Below are 15,497 nucleotides of genomic sequence, written 5' to 3' on the forward strand. Positions count from 1 at the left end.
AGTTAAGAACGGCCCACTTGCCGACCCTCAGTAATTTTTATCGCAGTACGCCTGTAGGTTGGAAGAAGATGAACCAGTCAGTGATCAGAGAGTCCCAAAGCTGCTCTAGGGACAGAGCGATATGCATCCTTTAATGTTTTGTAGCAGTGGTCCAGTATATTTCTGTCCCTGGTGGGGCATAATAACTGTCTAAATGTATTTATGGAGAGTATTCTTTCCTACTGCATGACAGTGTGGTATACCAGCTGCACTGCAGCTGACCGATGGGACGTGACACGCGTAGTGAAGGCAGCACAGCGGGTCATTGGATCTGAGCTCACAAGCCTGGATGAGTTACACTCAAACAGACTCCTTAAGAAGGCTAGGAGCATCAGCAAAGATCCAACTCATCCGGGACACCAACTGTTTGAGCTGTTGCCATCGGGAAGGCGGTTCAGAACAGTGGCAACACGTACAAAATAGACTGAAAAACAGCTTCTTCCCACAGGCTGTAAATTCCTTAAACTCCTGTTGATCTGTTTTTGAGGGAGCAGCTCCACCTGTGCTGCTATAGATCGATCCCACACATCACACACACACTAGGACTGATCTATGATGAAATACTTGTTTTGTTGCATGTCCTGACACATTGTGTAATGTCCCAGCATGCAAATACATGTTTTTTTTAGGGCACTTACTTATTATTCTGTGCACTTTTCTATAGGTGTAGGCACTCTGTGTGAGCTATTTGGAGGAGATGATGCTATTCAACATTTCATTGTAAAAGCAATAAACTTCCTTCCTTCTAAACTTAATTGCTTTCTTCTTTCTTTCCTTCATTCTAAATGTGTTTTCTTTAAAATGTTCTTCCTTCTAATTTCCTTTCTTTCAAAACTAATTTCCTTCTTAACTTCCTTACTTTACTCTTCCTTTCTTCTCATTTTCTTTTCTTCAATTCTTCCCTCTTTCCTTCCTTGCTTCTAATTTTCTGTCTTTCCTTCCTTCCTTCAATTTTTTTCCTTCTTAACTTCCTTCCTTCCATACTTCCTTCCGAACTTATTTCCTTCTAAACTTCCTTCCTTTCTTCCTTTTTGCCTTCATTGTAAATTTATTTTCCTTAAAACTTTCTTCAATTCAACCTTCTTTCCTTCTTATTTTCATTCTTTCAAAACTCCTTGCCTTCTTAACTTTGTTTTTTTTCCTTTAATCTTTCTTACATCTCTTATTCTTTTCTTCTAATATTCTTTCCTTCCTTCTAATTTTCTTTCCTTCTAAAAATTCCTTTCTTCCAAACTTTCTTTTACATTCGTTTCCTTAACCTTTTTCCTCCTAAAAGTTTTTCCTTTGAGACAAAAATAATACACTATGCTAATAATATATTTTTTTTATCTTGCATAACATTTTACATCTGCTGCATGATAAAAGCCTCTACTTTTTGCTCCTCACAACAGCAGTCATGTTAATGAAACGTGCATAAGCTACATCATCTTTTATGTGTGCATGACCTCTAGTAGAGGAAGAGAGAGAGAGAGAGAGAGAGAGAGAGTGAGTGTGTGTGTGTGTGTGTGTGTGTGTGTGTGTCCACTAATAGTGTGTCACACTCTGGCCCCGCTCACATCACAGCTGAAAGAAAGTGTGAGCTTCAGCATGTTGTATTGACTGCAGCAGTACTGCAAGCATCTGCACATCCATAGTTCCAGAACGCCCAATACAACAACAAAAAAAGAGTCTATGGTCCACTTCCCCCCTCCAAACCCTGACCGTGGGCCCGGTGAGCAGCAGTCACGTGCCCCAGGCACCGGCAAGCTCAAGTGCATTTGTTCTGTGTGGCATTTTAAAGGATTTTGCCACCATCAACAGAAAAGCGGAGGGGATAATTTTTTGGAATTTGGCTTAACGGATCCTCTTTGAGGTTGTGCACGCAGTGGGCTCCCAGTCTATCTTACTCTCTTTCCATTTGGGGTGGTCAATTCTCAAGCAGGTTTATTAATCTTGAAGACCTCAGGTAAGCATCATTCAAACACCTTTGCCAAGCAGTCACTGAAAAATTCAAGTTTGTGATGGAGTTCAGGATAAATGTGTTTGTTTCGTGAAATAGTGTTAACAACATCCAATCTGAACAAACCATGTCTAAACTTACTCATGAAACTTGATTGATATAAGGATGTAATTGTCTTAAAATCTTTTTTTATTTTACTTTATACTTTCTTAAAAAATTGTATTCTGCATTTTCTTAGTATTTAGTCTTGACTTAAAGTTTTATTTTACATTTGCTCCATATATAGTGCAGAATCTAAAATATTTCTTTATTATACTTCATAACTTTTCTTTGTTTTCAAATTTAGTCTGTGGTCTCAGATTTTTTGAGAATTTTGTGTCTATGATTTAACGTATGGATCTGGAGAATTCATATGTTGTGCCTGTAATTACAAAATAATCAGAATCAGAATGAGCTTTAATGCCAAGTATGCTTCCACATACAAGGAATTTTACTTGGTGACAGAAGCTTCCAGTGCACAGACAATACAACAACAAGACAGAGATAATAAAAGAAAAATAGAATAAAAATAAAAAGGGAATAGAAATATAAGTATACATAGAAATACACAATAAGACAAATATACATATAGTATGTACAAATACAAATCTGTTATATACAGTGAAAAGGAATGTTATGCAGAAGAGGTAGGATATGCTAAATAAGATAATTGACTAGGCTGTATATTGCACGTAATTATAGCATAGTTTTAACTGTTCATGAGATGGATAGCCTGAGGGAAAAACTGTTTTTGTGCCTGATGGTTCTGGTGCTCAGTGCTCTGTAGCGTCGGCCAGAAGGCAATAGTTCAAAAAGGTAGAGGGCTGGGTGAGTGGGGTCCAGAGTGATTTTACCAGCCCTTTTCCTCACTCTGGAAATGTACAGTTCTTGAAGGGAGGGCACTGCCACAGTGCTGTTTAGAATGGTGAGCGGGTCAATGTTGGGGTGTTCCTCATAAAGTCCACAATCATCTCCACTGTTTTGAGCGTGTTGAGATCCAGGTTGTTATGACTGCACCAGTGAGCCAGCCGTTCAACCGCCCTTCTATATGCAGACTCATCGTCATCTTGGATGAGGCCGATGACAGAAGTGTCATCTGGAAACTTCAGGAGCTTGACAGATTAATTTATTCCATAGGAGAGCTGGGATGATGGTGTTAAAAGCCAAACTGATGTCCACAAAAAGGATCCTTGCATATGTCCTTGGTCTGTCCAGATGTTGCAGGATATGATGCAATCCCATGTTGACTGCATCATCCACAGACCTGCTTGCTCAATAAGCAAATAGAAGGGGATCTAGAAAGGGTCCAGTGATGTCCTTCAGGTGGGCCAACACCTTCCTCTCAAATGACTTCATGACCACAGACGTCAGAGCGATGGGTCTATAGTCATCAAGTCCTTTGATCTTGAGTTTCTTTGGGACAGGGATGATAGTGGAGCATTTGAAGCAGCAGGGAATTTCACACTGCTCCAGTGATCTGTTGAAGATCTGTGTGAAGATGGGGGCCAGCTGGTCAGCACAAGATGTTAGACAAGTGGGTGAAACACCGTCTGGGCCCTGTGCTTTCCTTATCCTTTTTTTTTCTGGAAGACCCAGCATATCTCCTCTTCACAGATCTTAAGTGCAGGTTGAGCAGGAGGGGGGTGGTTGCAGGAGGTGTTGGTGTTTGTGTGAAGTGAAGGTCAGAGCAATTGTGGGGTGTGTGACTGGGCTTTTCAAATCTACAATAAAACACATTCAATTTGTCAGCCAGTTGTTGGTTTCCTACAGTGGTGTCTTGAAGTTAGTAATGCTTTTCAGGCCTCTCCACACTGATGCAGGGTCATTAGCTGAAAAATAGTTTTTCAGCTTCTCAGAGTAGCTTCTTTTAGCCACATTAATTTCCTTAGTCAGTGTGTTTTTGGCCTGATTATACAAGATTTTATCCCAGCTTCTGTAAGCATCCTCTTTAGCATGACAAAGTTGTCTGAGTTTTCCTGTAAACCATGGTTTGTCGTTGTTGAACCTTAAACAAGTCCTAGTAGGAATGCACATATCCACACAGAAACTGGTATACGATGTCACAGTATCTGTAAGCTCATCCAGATTGGTGTCCGCAGCTTCAAAAACACTCCAATCAGTGCAGTCAAAGCAGGCTTGTAGTTCCAGCTCTGCTTCATTGAGCCTTTACACCTCTTTACAGTCCTTACTAGAGGTTTAGCTGATATAAGTTTCTGCCTGTAGGTTGGAAGAAGATGAACCAGTCAGTGATCAGAGAGTCCCAAAGCTGCGAGCGATATGCATCCTTTAATGTTTTGTAGCAGTGGTCCAGTATATTTCTGTCCCTGGTGGGGCATAATAACTGTCTAAATGTATTTATGAAACTTTTGTATACGTCATGTTACTCTAAAAGTTTCATGATATTGAACAAGGGTTTTGCAAGTTTATTCTCTTGGATCAGATTTAATCTCTAACTGGATGAGCCAAGTTAAAAGTAATTGTATTGCTTTATCGCTTACCTAGTCATGATGATGGTGAAAGAGATAGTGCACCCCAAAATTTAAATTCTGTCATTATTTATTCACCCTCATGTCATTCCAAATGCTGTTATCTTTCATGTGGAACACAAATCAAGAAATTCTGAGGAATCTTTACACAGCTCTTTTCAATATAACGGCACGTCTTTCAAGCTCCAAAAGAACAAAATAACACCATAAGAGTAGTCCATACAAATTGTGCGCTCTATTCCACAAGTTGATGTCATGCAATAGCTTTGTGTGATGAACAGACTGAAATCTAAGTTGCCAGGTTTGACATTGACACCAAATGCCAATGGTTCTTGCATGTGTATTAACCAAACATAATGCACCCTATTGAAAATGTGAAATGGATAAGATTTGAGCGATGGGGCATAGAAGAACTACAACAAATTTTGATCTTTTTGAAGCTTGACAGCTGTGGTCACTGTGAACTGATTTTTATGTTGCCCCATGTGCATTATTTTGCATTGGTACAGTACAGTTGACAGTGCAGCTCTCTTGTTAACATATTGCGGTTGCATTGCATAACAAAATGATGTCTGAGATATTCTTGAGAAATAAAAAAGTTACATCCTGCTCTGATATAGAGGTGGATGACACTTTTTGCTTGTGTAAACTCTGATGTGTACTTTAAAAACAAAGAATGCTGCATACGCACATACAACCTGTGATGTAAATTTGGCTATGTGAAAAACTGAACATACAGTGATATATACACACCAGATTTGCATTTCTTGAAGGAAATGCCAGTGCTTGCAACGTTAAAGTTTAAGGTATGCTTAGGTTTTCGCTTTCGTTCTGTGTAAATGAAATGCAACATTAGAGCCACTTTGATGCTGTCATTACAACCGGTGTGTGACTTGTTTTCTGACGGCTTCGTATGAGAATCAATCACGTAGTCACTGTGCAGTATAAAAGTTTATATAAATTGTTAAATATGTGTACAAGGAGGATAAGTCAAATTCATAATTCAGCATGCATATAAATGTAAGAAATAAAACAAATCACAATTAAGTATGCAAATATACTTACAAATATGATAACATCAGTGGTTGGTAATCTCGTGTTGCCTGACTTTTTACTATGGCTTAAAATGTCAAAGGACCACCCACTTAGATGTTGTCTGACTGATATTTAAAGTGATCAATCACAGTTTGTATTGTTATAATGTGACATACACTGTATTATACCATGGTAAAAAAATAATAATAATGTTTCCACCCCTTTTTTAAAACAAAGCAGAATATAGGCTATGTATATAAATTCTGCTTTTGAATATTCAATTTACTTACTGAAAGTGCCTCACGAAACTGAATATCATTCAAAGATTTGATGCCACTAACCTGTTATTCTTTTGCAAATTATTTGCAGTTATTTGTTTTTCCTCAAATGGTAGATTTTCAAACTAAAAATCATGCCTACAAAAGCTGAAACTATCTACGAAACAAAGTTTGGGCCTAATTCATGGTACGCAATCTGAGCAAACTTCTTATATTAATTTAATGTGACAATTTACATTATATATATATATATATATATATATATATATATATATATATATATATATATATATATATATATATATATATATATTTTTTTTTTTTTTTTTTTTTTTTATGTACAAATTATGCACACATTTCTGGGAAAAGTTATTTATGCAAAAGTTTTGGGGACCATCGAATGGAATATTTACCTTAAGTGATTTGGGCTGAATTAATATAACAAGAACAATATATATATATAAAAAAAAAAAGGAAAAGTAAAACATTTGCTCAAATCCCTTATTATGAGCAAAAGTGGTAGAGTCGGACTGGTGGAATTAATTGCAGATGTTTAATACTAAGCGTTAGGGTTTTAAAACTAACCCTAACTAACTGTTGTTGCATTGTACTTACATTTAAAGCACATGCATTTAGTTGCATCTGTATTTACACTGTTAACCTTACCTCTAATCCTAAAACTAACCCAATTTTTTTTTTTTTTTTTTTTTTTTTTGACGCATGGTGAAACCAGAGACAATTTTCCACAATGTGGATAATAAAGTAAATTAACTAACTAACTAATCCAATCCTTAACCTAAACCCTAACCCTACTCCTAAACCTACCCCTACCTCAACCTCAGTAGCAGCTAATGTAAATCTTGTGATAATTTTGCAGTACAACATGTACTGTAGTTACACAATAAATACACTGTATTGTATGTATTTTAATGTTAGTACATAGTAGTTAAAGACACCTAATATAAAGTGGGAGTTAGGAATTGCTATAGATGTGACTAATTCACTGAAATGTGTCTAATCTGTGTAGTGTGTTAAGCTTTGCCACCACCACAGTGCCACTCAGGATGTACAGCTTTATGGGAGGGGGTCTTTTCTGTGCCTTCGTGGGCAACATCCTGTTGGTGGTCTCCACGGCGACGGACTACTGGATGCAGTACAGACTTTCTGGCAGCCTCGCTCACCAGGGCTTGTGGAGATACTGTATGTCTGGTAAATGCTACACGCAGACAGACAGTATTGGTAAGTATGTGGCGTAGTTGTTGTCTGTAGTTGTCTGTTTATCTGTGATTTCTTTATGGTTACATATGACAATTCAGTAGTGCCTTATCCCATTCTAGAGTCTTATTTTATCTTAAAGATAAGATAAACCAGCTTTTTGAGAAAAGTTAAACTTTATGTAAATCAGAGGTTGATTGCTATTGGGTTTTGTGATAACTATGGTGGTGGTAAAAGCCGATTAATTGGACAATAGTTTTTAAAATTGATTTATTGAATGTGTTTTCTTTCTAAGAAAGTGTTCTAAGTCAGACAAAGAGGCTACGAGAGTCTGAAGTAAATTAAATCACTGATGCAAATCCAAATAAAAACCAGAAAACAGTATGATTTGGTGCATTACGCTGGACTTTTAACCATCAACTAGACCAAAAAACTCTGGGGACTCTTATTTTGAAATGTCCCACCTGCCCTCACAAACTGTTAAGGAACACAAAATATGCACTATTGCAATCATCTACAATGTATTACAGTATAAACCAGCCTGGTCTCCAGCCTGGTCTCATAAAGTGAACATTGTCATATAAGCTAATAAATACTGTATGAGCAGTAATTCATCAACATCATCAGCGAACGATTGTCATAAATGTCTGGTATTCCTCTATTATTAAAACACTTTTTTCCCCCCTTTTCTCTACCCAGATAGCAAACAAGCATTGAAACAATGTTAAGTCAATGTTGATGCATCCACATTAATGGCATTGAATTAACGTTACAATCTGATGTTGAATCTACATCACTACATTACTCAATTAATGTTGAAACAATATTGAAATCTCAATGAAAAATCAATGTTAAGTTATTGAATCAATGTTAGATTCTGATGTTGATTCTACATAATTTTTTATTGAATCAACATTGAAATATCAACAAATATTCGAGAAATTTGGTGAAAAACTATTTTATGAATAAAAACAACTTTCAAATAGTTTCTATCATCATTAATTTCTGCCGATAATCAATAGTTCCTAAAAGAAGCTATCGGCACCGACAAATCTGCAAAACCAATATATCGGTCGACATCTAATGTAAATGAACAGTGATGTGATGTGATGTGGCAACTTCTAATAGGTGTGAAGACTGACTTTCTTTCTTTCTTTTTCTTTCCAGCTTACTGGAACGCAACCCGTGCCTTCATGATCCTCTCTGCAATGTCGTGTTTTGCGGGAATCATCGCAGGCATCCTGTCCTTCGCGCACTTCTCCGCTTTTGAGCGGTTCAACCGTTCCTTTGCAGCAGGGATCATGTTTTTTGTTTCCAGTAAGTCTTTCTCCTTAAGCAAACTATTGAGCAAATCATTTACGCTAACAAACACTTACACTTGCCAACAAGAATTTTTTTTTTTTTTTTGACAAATCTTATTCTCAGTCTCATTTGTTTCTCCTCCAGCACTCTTTGTGCTGCTTGCCATGGCGATCTACACCGGTGTAACAGTGAACTTCCTAGGAAAACGCTTCGGCGATTGGCGTTTCTCCTGGTCCTACATACTGGGCTGGGTCGCCTTACTCATGACCTTTTTTGCAGGTTGGTAAAGTTACATTAAACATGTTTCTCAAAAAGGGGCTGTTCACACAGGATGAGTTCTTACGTATGTGTATCCGTTATGTTGTTTTTCAGCATCTCACGTTATGAACGTAGTTCGTAGAAAGTAGTTTAACTTTAAAAAACATTTCTCGAAACATCTTGGTGCCAAGATACAATGGCGCATAAAAGCTGTACTAAGATATGCCTGCTATGATATATCGGCTTTGGTTTTGTGTAACAGTAAAAATGTAACATCTGAGCACAATTCATTGCTGACTGTATAAATGATTCCAGAGTTAATGTACATTAATGCCGCTCCTGTGCCACAATAAACAGTGAAAGCATTTTTTGCATCCATCCGTGCTGTTTTTCAATTGTTTTTCTATGTAAACATACACTAGATGATCTTTGACAGTTGCGCCAGGAGTGGCATGTTTTTTAGATGCCATGTCAAGTTACTGTAAAAAAATGCTTTTTGTTTGTTGCATTGTGTCTAGCTTTTTTTTTTTTAGGGCAAGAACGCATCCAGTCTGAACTGCCTCTAAATGTGCCATTTCAGATGTGTGCTGCCTTTTGCAGTGTAAAGATGCCTAAAGACACTTTTACAAAAGTTTGATGTCAAGAACTGTTGATCTTATGAAATATATTTGTTTTTGCAGGTATATTTTACATGTGTGCCTACAGGATGCATGAATGCCGAAGAGTGGCCGGCCCTCGCTAAAATGTAAAAGAAACAAACACTGAAGTGCCTAAATATTAATTGTATCTGTCTGGATGTCTGGGTATCAGGGGGTGTATTACAGAAATATCCTAAGTTTAGACTCTTATCTTATCTGCTTGATAAAAGACATGAGAGTTGATTATCAAACTCAATGGAGCTGTTTAGGATTTCCTAATAAGAGATAAGGTACAATTTTGTAAGATAGGATAAAAATCCTAAATCAAGTTAAGATTTGCTTCTGTAATATGTATTTGTGAAAAATCCTAACTTAACTGATTAGATCTTAACTTAAGACTTAAGATAGGAAGTTTTCTGTAATACACCCCCCTGGTCCTTAACTTAAAAGTAACAGTAAACGTGGAAGCAAAAGTAGCACTAAATGAAAATTCAAAGATGCAGTCAAAGATGCTGCAGGTTTTTCTGTATCTTTTAGCAGCATTTGTTTAGCCTCTGTCCGAAACCCACACCAATATAATATGAAATAATAATTTAAGATGAAGTGCAAATGAATCCCCAATCCATAATAAAAACTCATATCATTTTTCATCCACAAAGTGACGAAAACCTCCAATAAAATGAAAGACTATTCTCTTGCCATTTGATGTCATTCTGTTTATTTACTGTCTGACATGAAATAAACTTTTGTTGTAACAGAAATGCCTAGAAAAGGAAAGTTTGTCAAGACAAGCATTGAATTCACATTACTATATCAACATGTTTGTGGCTCATTGCACGTGTCAAGGCAGTTTCCTGGTGAAATGACCACTAGAGGTGCTACAACAACAACAACTTTTATTCACTTTTACACAAATCACGAGTAAAACGGTAAATTATCGTTCATAAACATTTACATCTGCCCATGTCGCTCATGCCTAAATCCGCCACTGTTTAGTCCAAATGTGCTCATGCACTGTGTGTGCATGCAGGAGAGTTAGATTTTGGCTATTAAATAATTGTACATGGCCAGATGTATTTCTGAAATATTTAAAATATTTTTGGGGATATATTTAATATTAAGAATACATTTATTGAAAATACATTACTTTATATATGCAACTCTATACTATGCATGTTATGATTTTTATCCTGAAAATACAGTTTGGAAAAAAAATGGATCGCATATTTTTGCTTCTTTTGGGTGAGGCAAGTCTCTAAATTTGAGCTTGTTTTTCCAAAACAGGTGCCTCGTTTCTCTTGTGAGATCTGGAAACACTGCAACTGGTATATCACCCACTCATCGCACAGATTACTGTCATATTAAAAAAGAAGATTATTAACAGTTCTTTTATTTCATTCTAACCGGTTACCATTTGGAAAGGAGGCTGTGGAACTTCTGAACCGGAACAAAAAAACTGTTTCTGCTCAGAACGAACCGAAATGAAAAACATTTCATTTTTAGCCCCCGATCTAAACACTTTACTCTAGCACATGACTTGTAAGGGGTCACATTTTAATGTTTGCATTACATAACCTACAACATTTACAAGGTTGATTAAGCACAAATTGCGTGGTAGCTCAACTGATAGAGCATTGCACTTGCGATGCACAGGACCGGGGTATGAGTTCTGAAGAGCATGCAAGTCAACGTGAGCTGAAATTGTCATAGATGCACCACAAAATGATGTGGTTGCTTTAGCAACTGTGTATTTGATCTCACATTTGCTTATTATGACACTATCGGTAAGGTTTAGCTTTAAGGTTAAGGGTAGGGAGGTAGGTAGGTTTTGTTGATTTAAAACTCATTAGAGGATAAAACTTAAAGGGATAGTTCACCCAAAAATGAAAATTCTCTCATTTTTTCACCCTCAAGCCATCCCAGATATGTATGACTTTGTTTATTCAGCAGAACACAAACAAAGATTTTTTTGAAGAATATCTCAGCTCTGTAGGTCCGTATAATGCAAGTGAATGGTGATCAGACCTTTGTATCTCCAAAAATCACATTGGACAATTCAACTCGGCACTGCCGTGATACGTGTGATGAACCATATTATTTTGCAACAGTCACATAAATTCAATGAGATCAGGCTGGAATATTGGCTTCAAAGCACCTTAATAACTGCATAATAATTGATGACTATTTACAGTATTTATATTATACAGTGCAATTATTACTTGGAAATCCACTGGTAAGGCAACTTATCTATTGCCAAAGCTGTTCAATTTTATATGTTGATCATCTCCTGGGACTTTCACATTTAATCTCCGTCTGCACAGTTTTAGCTTTCTCGTGTCTATCACAGAACATCTTTAAGAAAGAAATCTTAACGTTATCTCGAAAAGTTGACGAAGAGACGTAGACAACAAATGGATCCAAACAGGTGTTTAGAGTGCTCAGCAAAAGCGTACAGTATCTCCACTGCGGGCTATTGTAGCGACTGTAACCCACCAGATGGGAGGTGTTGTATGGTAGAAAACACAGTAGAAAGATACTCAACGTGCACAACGCCATGCCGATGGCCCTTTGTTTTTTTCTCTTTGATGATGTGAGGCCTGGTATACAGGATGTAGATACAGTTCACATAACAAAAAATGCAAATAAGAGTGGCACCACATGCAAAACGACAAAAAATTCAAGCCACATTGACAACAAAATCCTTTTCTGTTCCTCGTTGAAGTCCTCATAGCACATGTTTTTTTGGAGCGGTGCTGTTCGGTTCAGGCATGTGGACGATGACGAACACGATGCTGCAGTGCGCGCCACAAACCAACCAGATAAAGACGCAACCTGCCATGGCGTACAATGGCCTGGCAATTGTCTGTATTTTAAAGGAAATGCAAGTCCTAAATACCGATCCACGGCGATAGCCCTGAGTAACAGAGAGCTGGTGTAAATTGTGGTGAAAAAGATGTAGGAAGCACAATGTTTGGGGTAAGTACCACTTCATGCCAGCTGCTGCTTCATACATCTTGAAGGGGAGAAAAATCAGGAAGACCAGATCTGAAGCCGTCAAGTTGAAGAGGAGCCGGGTTCGTCACCAAGTGACATGGCCAGTATATTGGCTGGGAGGCCAATCAAAAATGTGAAGATGTAGATGGACAGAATGACCTAGTGGTTTATCATTGTGACAACAAAAGAAAAGACTTAAATTTATCAGGCAACTTATGTGTCTCAAGACTTTGAAGTTGAAGTGTGTAACTTTTTCTGTGTTAAAATACTTTCTCCTATCCCAGCTTAGTATGCAGAAGCAACTATAAGTAAGCCATTAGTAGGTTAATTTAATAATATAAAAATTCCTGTTTGTTTCGAAAGACCCGTCCAGCCCTACACAACAACATTGACTTAACCAATGGCATGAGTGTGGGGCGGGACTGTCTGTTTGTTCGATCAGCAGAAGACATGGGGAGTGTTCGAAAAAGCTGTTTGAAAACACCGTTAATTTTTGCAATTCTGTTTAAAGGCGCTACAGATTTTTTTGAATTATCCCACTTTAAGGAATATTCCGGGCTCAATACTAGTTAAGCTAAAAAAATTTATAAAAGCACAAACATTAATTCTTCTGTCAAAGCTCATTATTTGAGCTGTAAAGTTGTATAAATCGTCATTTTTACAGTCGATTTAAGGTTTTAGGGTACGTTGACATTACATCGTCATGGCAATGAAGTTGTAAAATTGGCTATACCTTTCCACAGAACAGGTTAGTAAGTGATTTTAACGCACTAAAATCATGTTAACACACATATTTTTTATGTCATGTGGCTATACTTTTGAAACAGTGAGTATTTTAATGTTTACGTCCATTTGAAGTGCCTCACTGGAACCCAGATTTTTGCTTTATTTTTATTCTTTTAAGCAGGAGCAAGTCAAAATAATTTTTTCTGGTAATCAATATTATTCCACAAATGCTGACGAATGAGTTTAACTTGTATTGAACCCGGAATATTCCTTATAAGGAATTAATATGTTTCTTTTCAATATGATACCAATTACTTTCAAGGCCCATATTGCTGATATCAATACCAATACCGATACCTCTATTAAGGGGCGGTCACAATAGGCATTGAGTATGCAACATTTTTTCGTACAACGCAACGGACCAGGATACTGTAAATAAATTATAGATCACAAAAAACATATTACAAATTTTAAAATATATTGTCTACTCACTTTCCTGCAACAATAAATCTCGCAGCTTTGAAATAAGTATAATTTGAAATTCGCAAAGAGGTCAGCGTGTGGCGTTTCAGTCTCCTATTGGTCGCGCGTCCTCTTGTTGTACGAATTCACGGTTCAGAGTTCACCAAGCTTGAACTTTGATACGCAGCGTAGTATGAAATTTCTTCACTCTGTTTCCGCTCTGCTGCATTCGGATGCGTTTGAATGGGAGTGAATGGAGCGCAAAGTGCAGTGTGACCGCCCCTTTAAACAGATTTTGTTGTTGCGATTTCTATTTTTTTTTTTTTATTTGAGCCATTTAACATTTCGTTTAAAAGCCATGTTTATAGGCCTAAACCTGAAACTATTAGACATCTATATTTGTTTATCATTTATTAACAGTAACAGAACATTTTTAATCTTTTAACATGTTTTATTTTAAATAGTTTCATGCGAGCGTTGTGACTGAGCGCTTGTGTCTTTCAGCGCATTTCTGCACGTTAAGATGAGCGGAAGTAGAAACAGATTCAGCCATACGCAACTATTTGATTAATTAATTTTTTTTTTCCACTTTGAATCTTATGAAGTGCAATTACTTTCTTGGTAAGTAAATAATAAAATCACTAGTTTAGTAAAAAAATGTTATTGATTTTTAAGTGATTATCGATCCTCTAGATACAACATCAGTATTGGAAGTATCGATATATTACGATTGATCCGCCAATCCCTACCGTTTGCTGATGCTAGTGCCATGAATTACATACTTAAGCATAAAATAATCTGCACATTTGTATTTACTCTTTCAGGCACTTTAAAATTGACCCCAAATAATAATTATTTATATGTGTTTGTGTGTGTATATATATATATATATATATATATATATATATATATATATATATATATATATATATATATACACACACACACACACATACATACACTACCGGTCAAAAGTTTTGAAACACTTGACTGAAATGTTTCTCATGATCTTAAAAATCTTTTGATCTGAAGGTGTATGCTTAAATGTTTGAAATGAGTTTTGTAGACAAAAATATAATTGTGCCACCATATTCATTTATTTCATTATAAACTAAAATGTAATAAAAAAAATAAAAAAAACGTTTTTGAAATTGATGACTTGGACCAAATAATAAAGAAAAGCAGCCAATAAGTGCCCAACATAGATGGGAACTCCTTCAATACTGTTTAAAAATCATCCCAGGGTGATACCTCAAGAAGTTGGTTGAGAAAATGTCAAGAGTACATTTCTGCAAATTCTAGGCAAAGGGTGACTACTTTGAAGATGCTAAAATATAACACAGTTTTGATTTATTTTGGATTTTGTTTAGTCACAACATAATTCCCATAGTTCCATTTATGTTATTCCATAGTTTTGATGACTTTAATATTATTCTAAAATGTGAAGAAAAAAAATTATAATAAAGAATAAGTGTTTCAAAACTTTTGACCAGTAGTGTGTGTATATATATATATATATATATATATATATATGTATACACACACACACACCTAACCCCACAACATTAAAACCACCTGCCTAATATTGTGTAGGTCCCTCTCGTGCCGCCAAAACAGTGGTAGGGTTGTATAAGCACACTGCTCAAGCAAAACATTTCACAAATTGTCCATAGTTAATGTGATGGACCTACACCTGTGGTTACTCTGCTAAGACACTGCAAACTTGAGGTAAACTGACTTCATACATCTAAACTAAAAAAAGGAAGCATAGTTTAATATATATGCGTAGGGATGCAAACAAAATGCAAACAAATGCTATCAAAATTGTGTTCAGCTTGCAACAAACACATTTGTGCCTAAAAACTTGAAACAAAAAATATATTTTGTATTGGGAGCATTGGAACATAAAAACTAAATTAATTTGAATAATGACGAATTATTAGTATAAATAATGGCCTTGGATATTTTGGCTAACCATGAACATGATGACTGAAATACAGTTCCCTTGAAATTTCGCAATGGTATAGTTCACAGATACAGCAAAAGACTCATGTGAACTTCTGCAGTTAATCCAGGATGGACTTCA

The 15,497-nt window shown here is 36.4% G+C and overlaps 1 protein-coding gene and 1 pseudogene across 1 annotated transcript; one reads left to right on the plus strand and one right to left on the minus strand.

Moving 5' to 3' along the window:
- Window positions 1-1,778: 1,778 nt before the first annotated feature.
- LOC127453231 (lens fiber membrane intrinsic protein-like) lies at window positions 1,779-9,928 on the plus strand. The gene is made up of 5 exons (XM_051719478.1): window positions 1,779-1,984; window positions 6,844-7,055; window positions 8,199-8,348; window positions 8,478-8,612; window positions 9,272-9,928. The coding sequence occupies exons 2-5, from the start codon at window positions 6,881-6,883 to the stop codon at window positions 9,331-9,333; spliced, it is 522 nt and encodes a 173-aa protein (XP_051575438.1). The 5' UTR covers window positions 1,779-1,984; window positions 6,844-6,880; the 3' UTR covers window positions 9,334-9,928.
- Window positions 9,929-11,509: 1,581 nt separating this feature from the next.
- LOC127453366 (free fatty acid receptor 2-like) lies at window positions 11,510-12,397 on the minus strand (annotated as a pseudogene).
- Between the last annotated feature and the right edge of the window lie 3,100 nt (window positions 12,398-15,497).

The sequence above is a fragment of the Myxocyprinus asiaticus genome, chromosome 15 (genome assembly GCF_019703515.2).
Source record: "Myxocyprinus asiaticus isolate MX2 ecotype Aquarium Trade chromosome 15, UBuf_Myxa_2, whole genome shotgun sequence".
NCBI lineage: Eukaryota > Metazoa > Chordata > Actinopteri > Cypriniformes > Catostomidae > Myxocyprinus > Myxocyprinus asiaticus.

Coding starts and splice junctions, on each gene's coding strand:
- LOC127453231 (XM_051719478.1), top strand. CDS start 6,881: ATGTACAGCTTTATGGGAGGGGGTCTTTTCTGTGCCTTCGTGGGCAAC. Junction 7,056..8,198: donor CACGCAGACAGACAGTATTG/GTAAGTATGTGG, acceptor TTTTCTTTCCAG/CTTACTGGAACGCAACCCGT. Junction 8,613..9,271: donor ACTCATGACCTTTTTTGCAG/GTTGGTAAAGTT, acceptor TTGTTTTTGCAG/GTATATTTTACATGTGTGCC.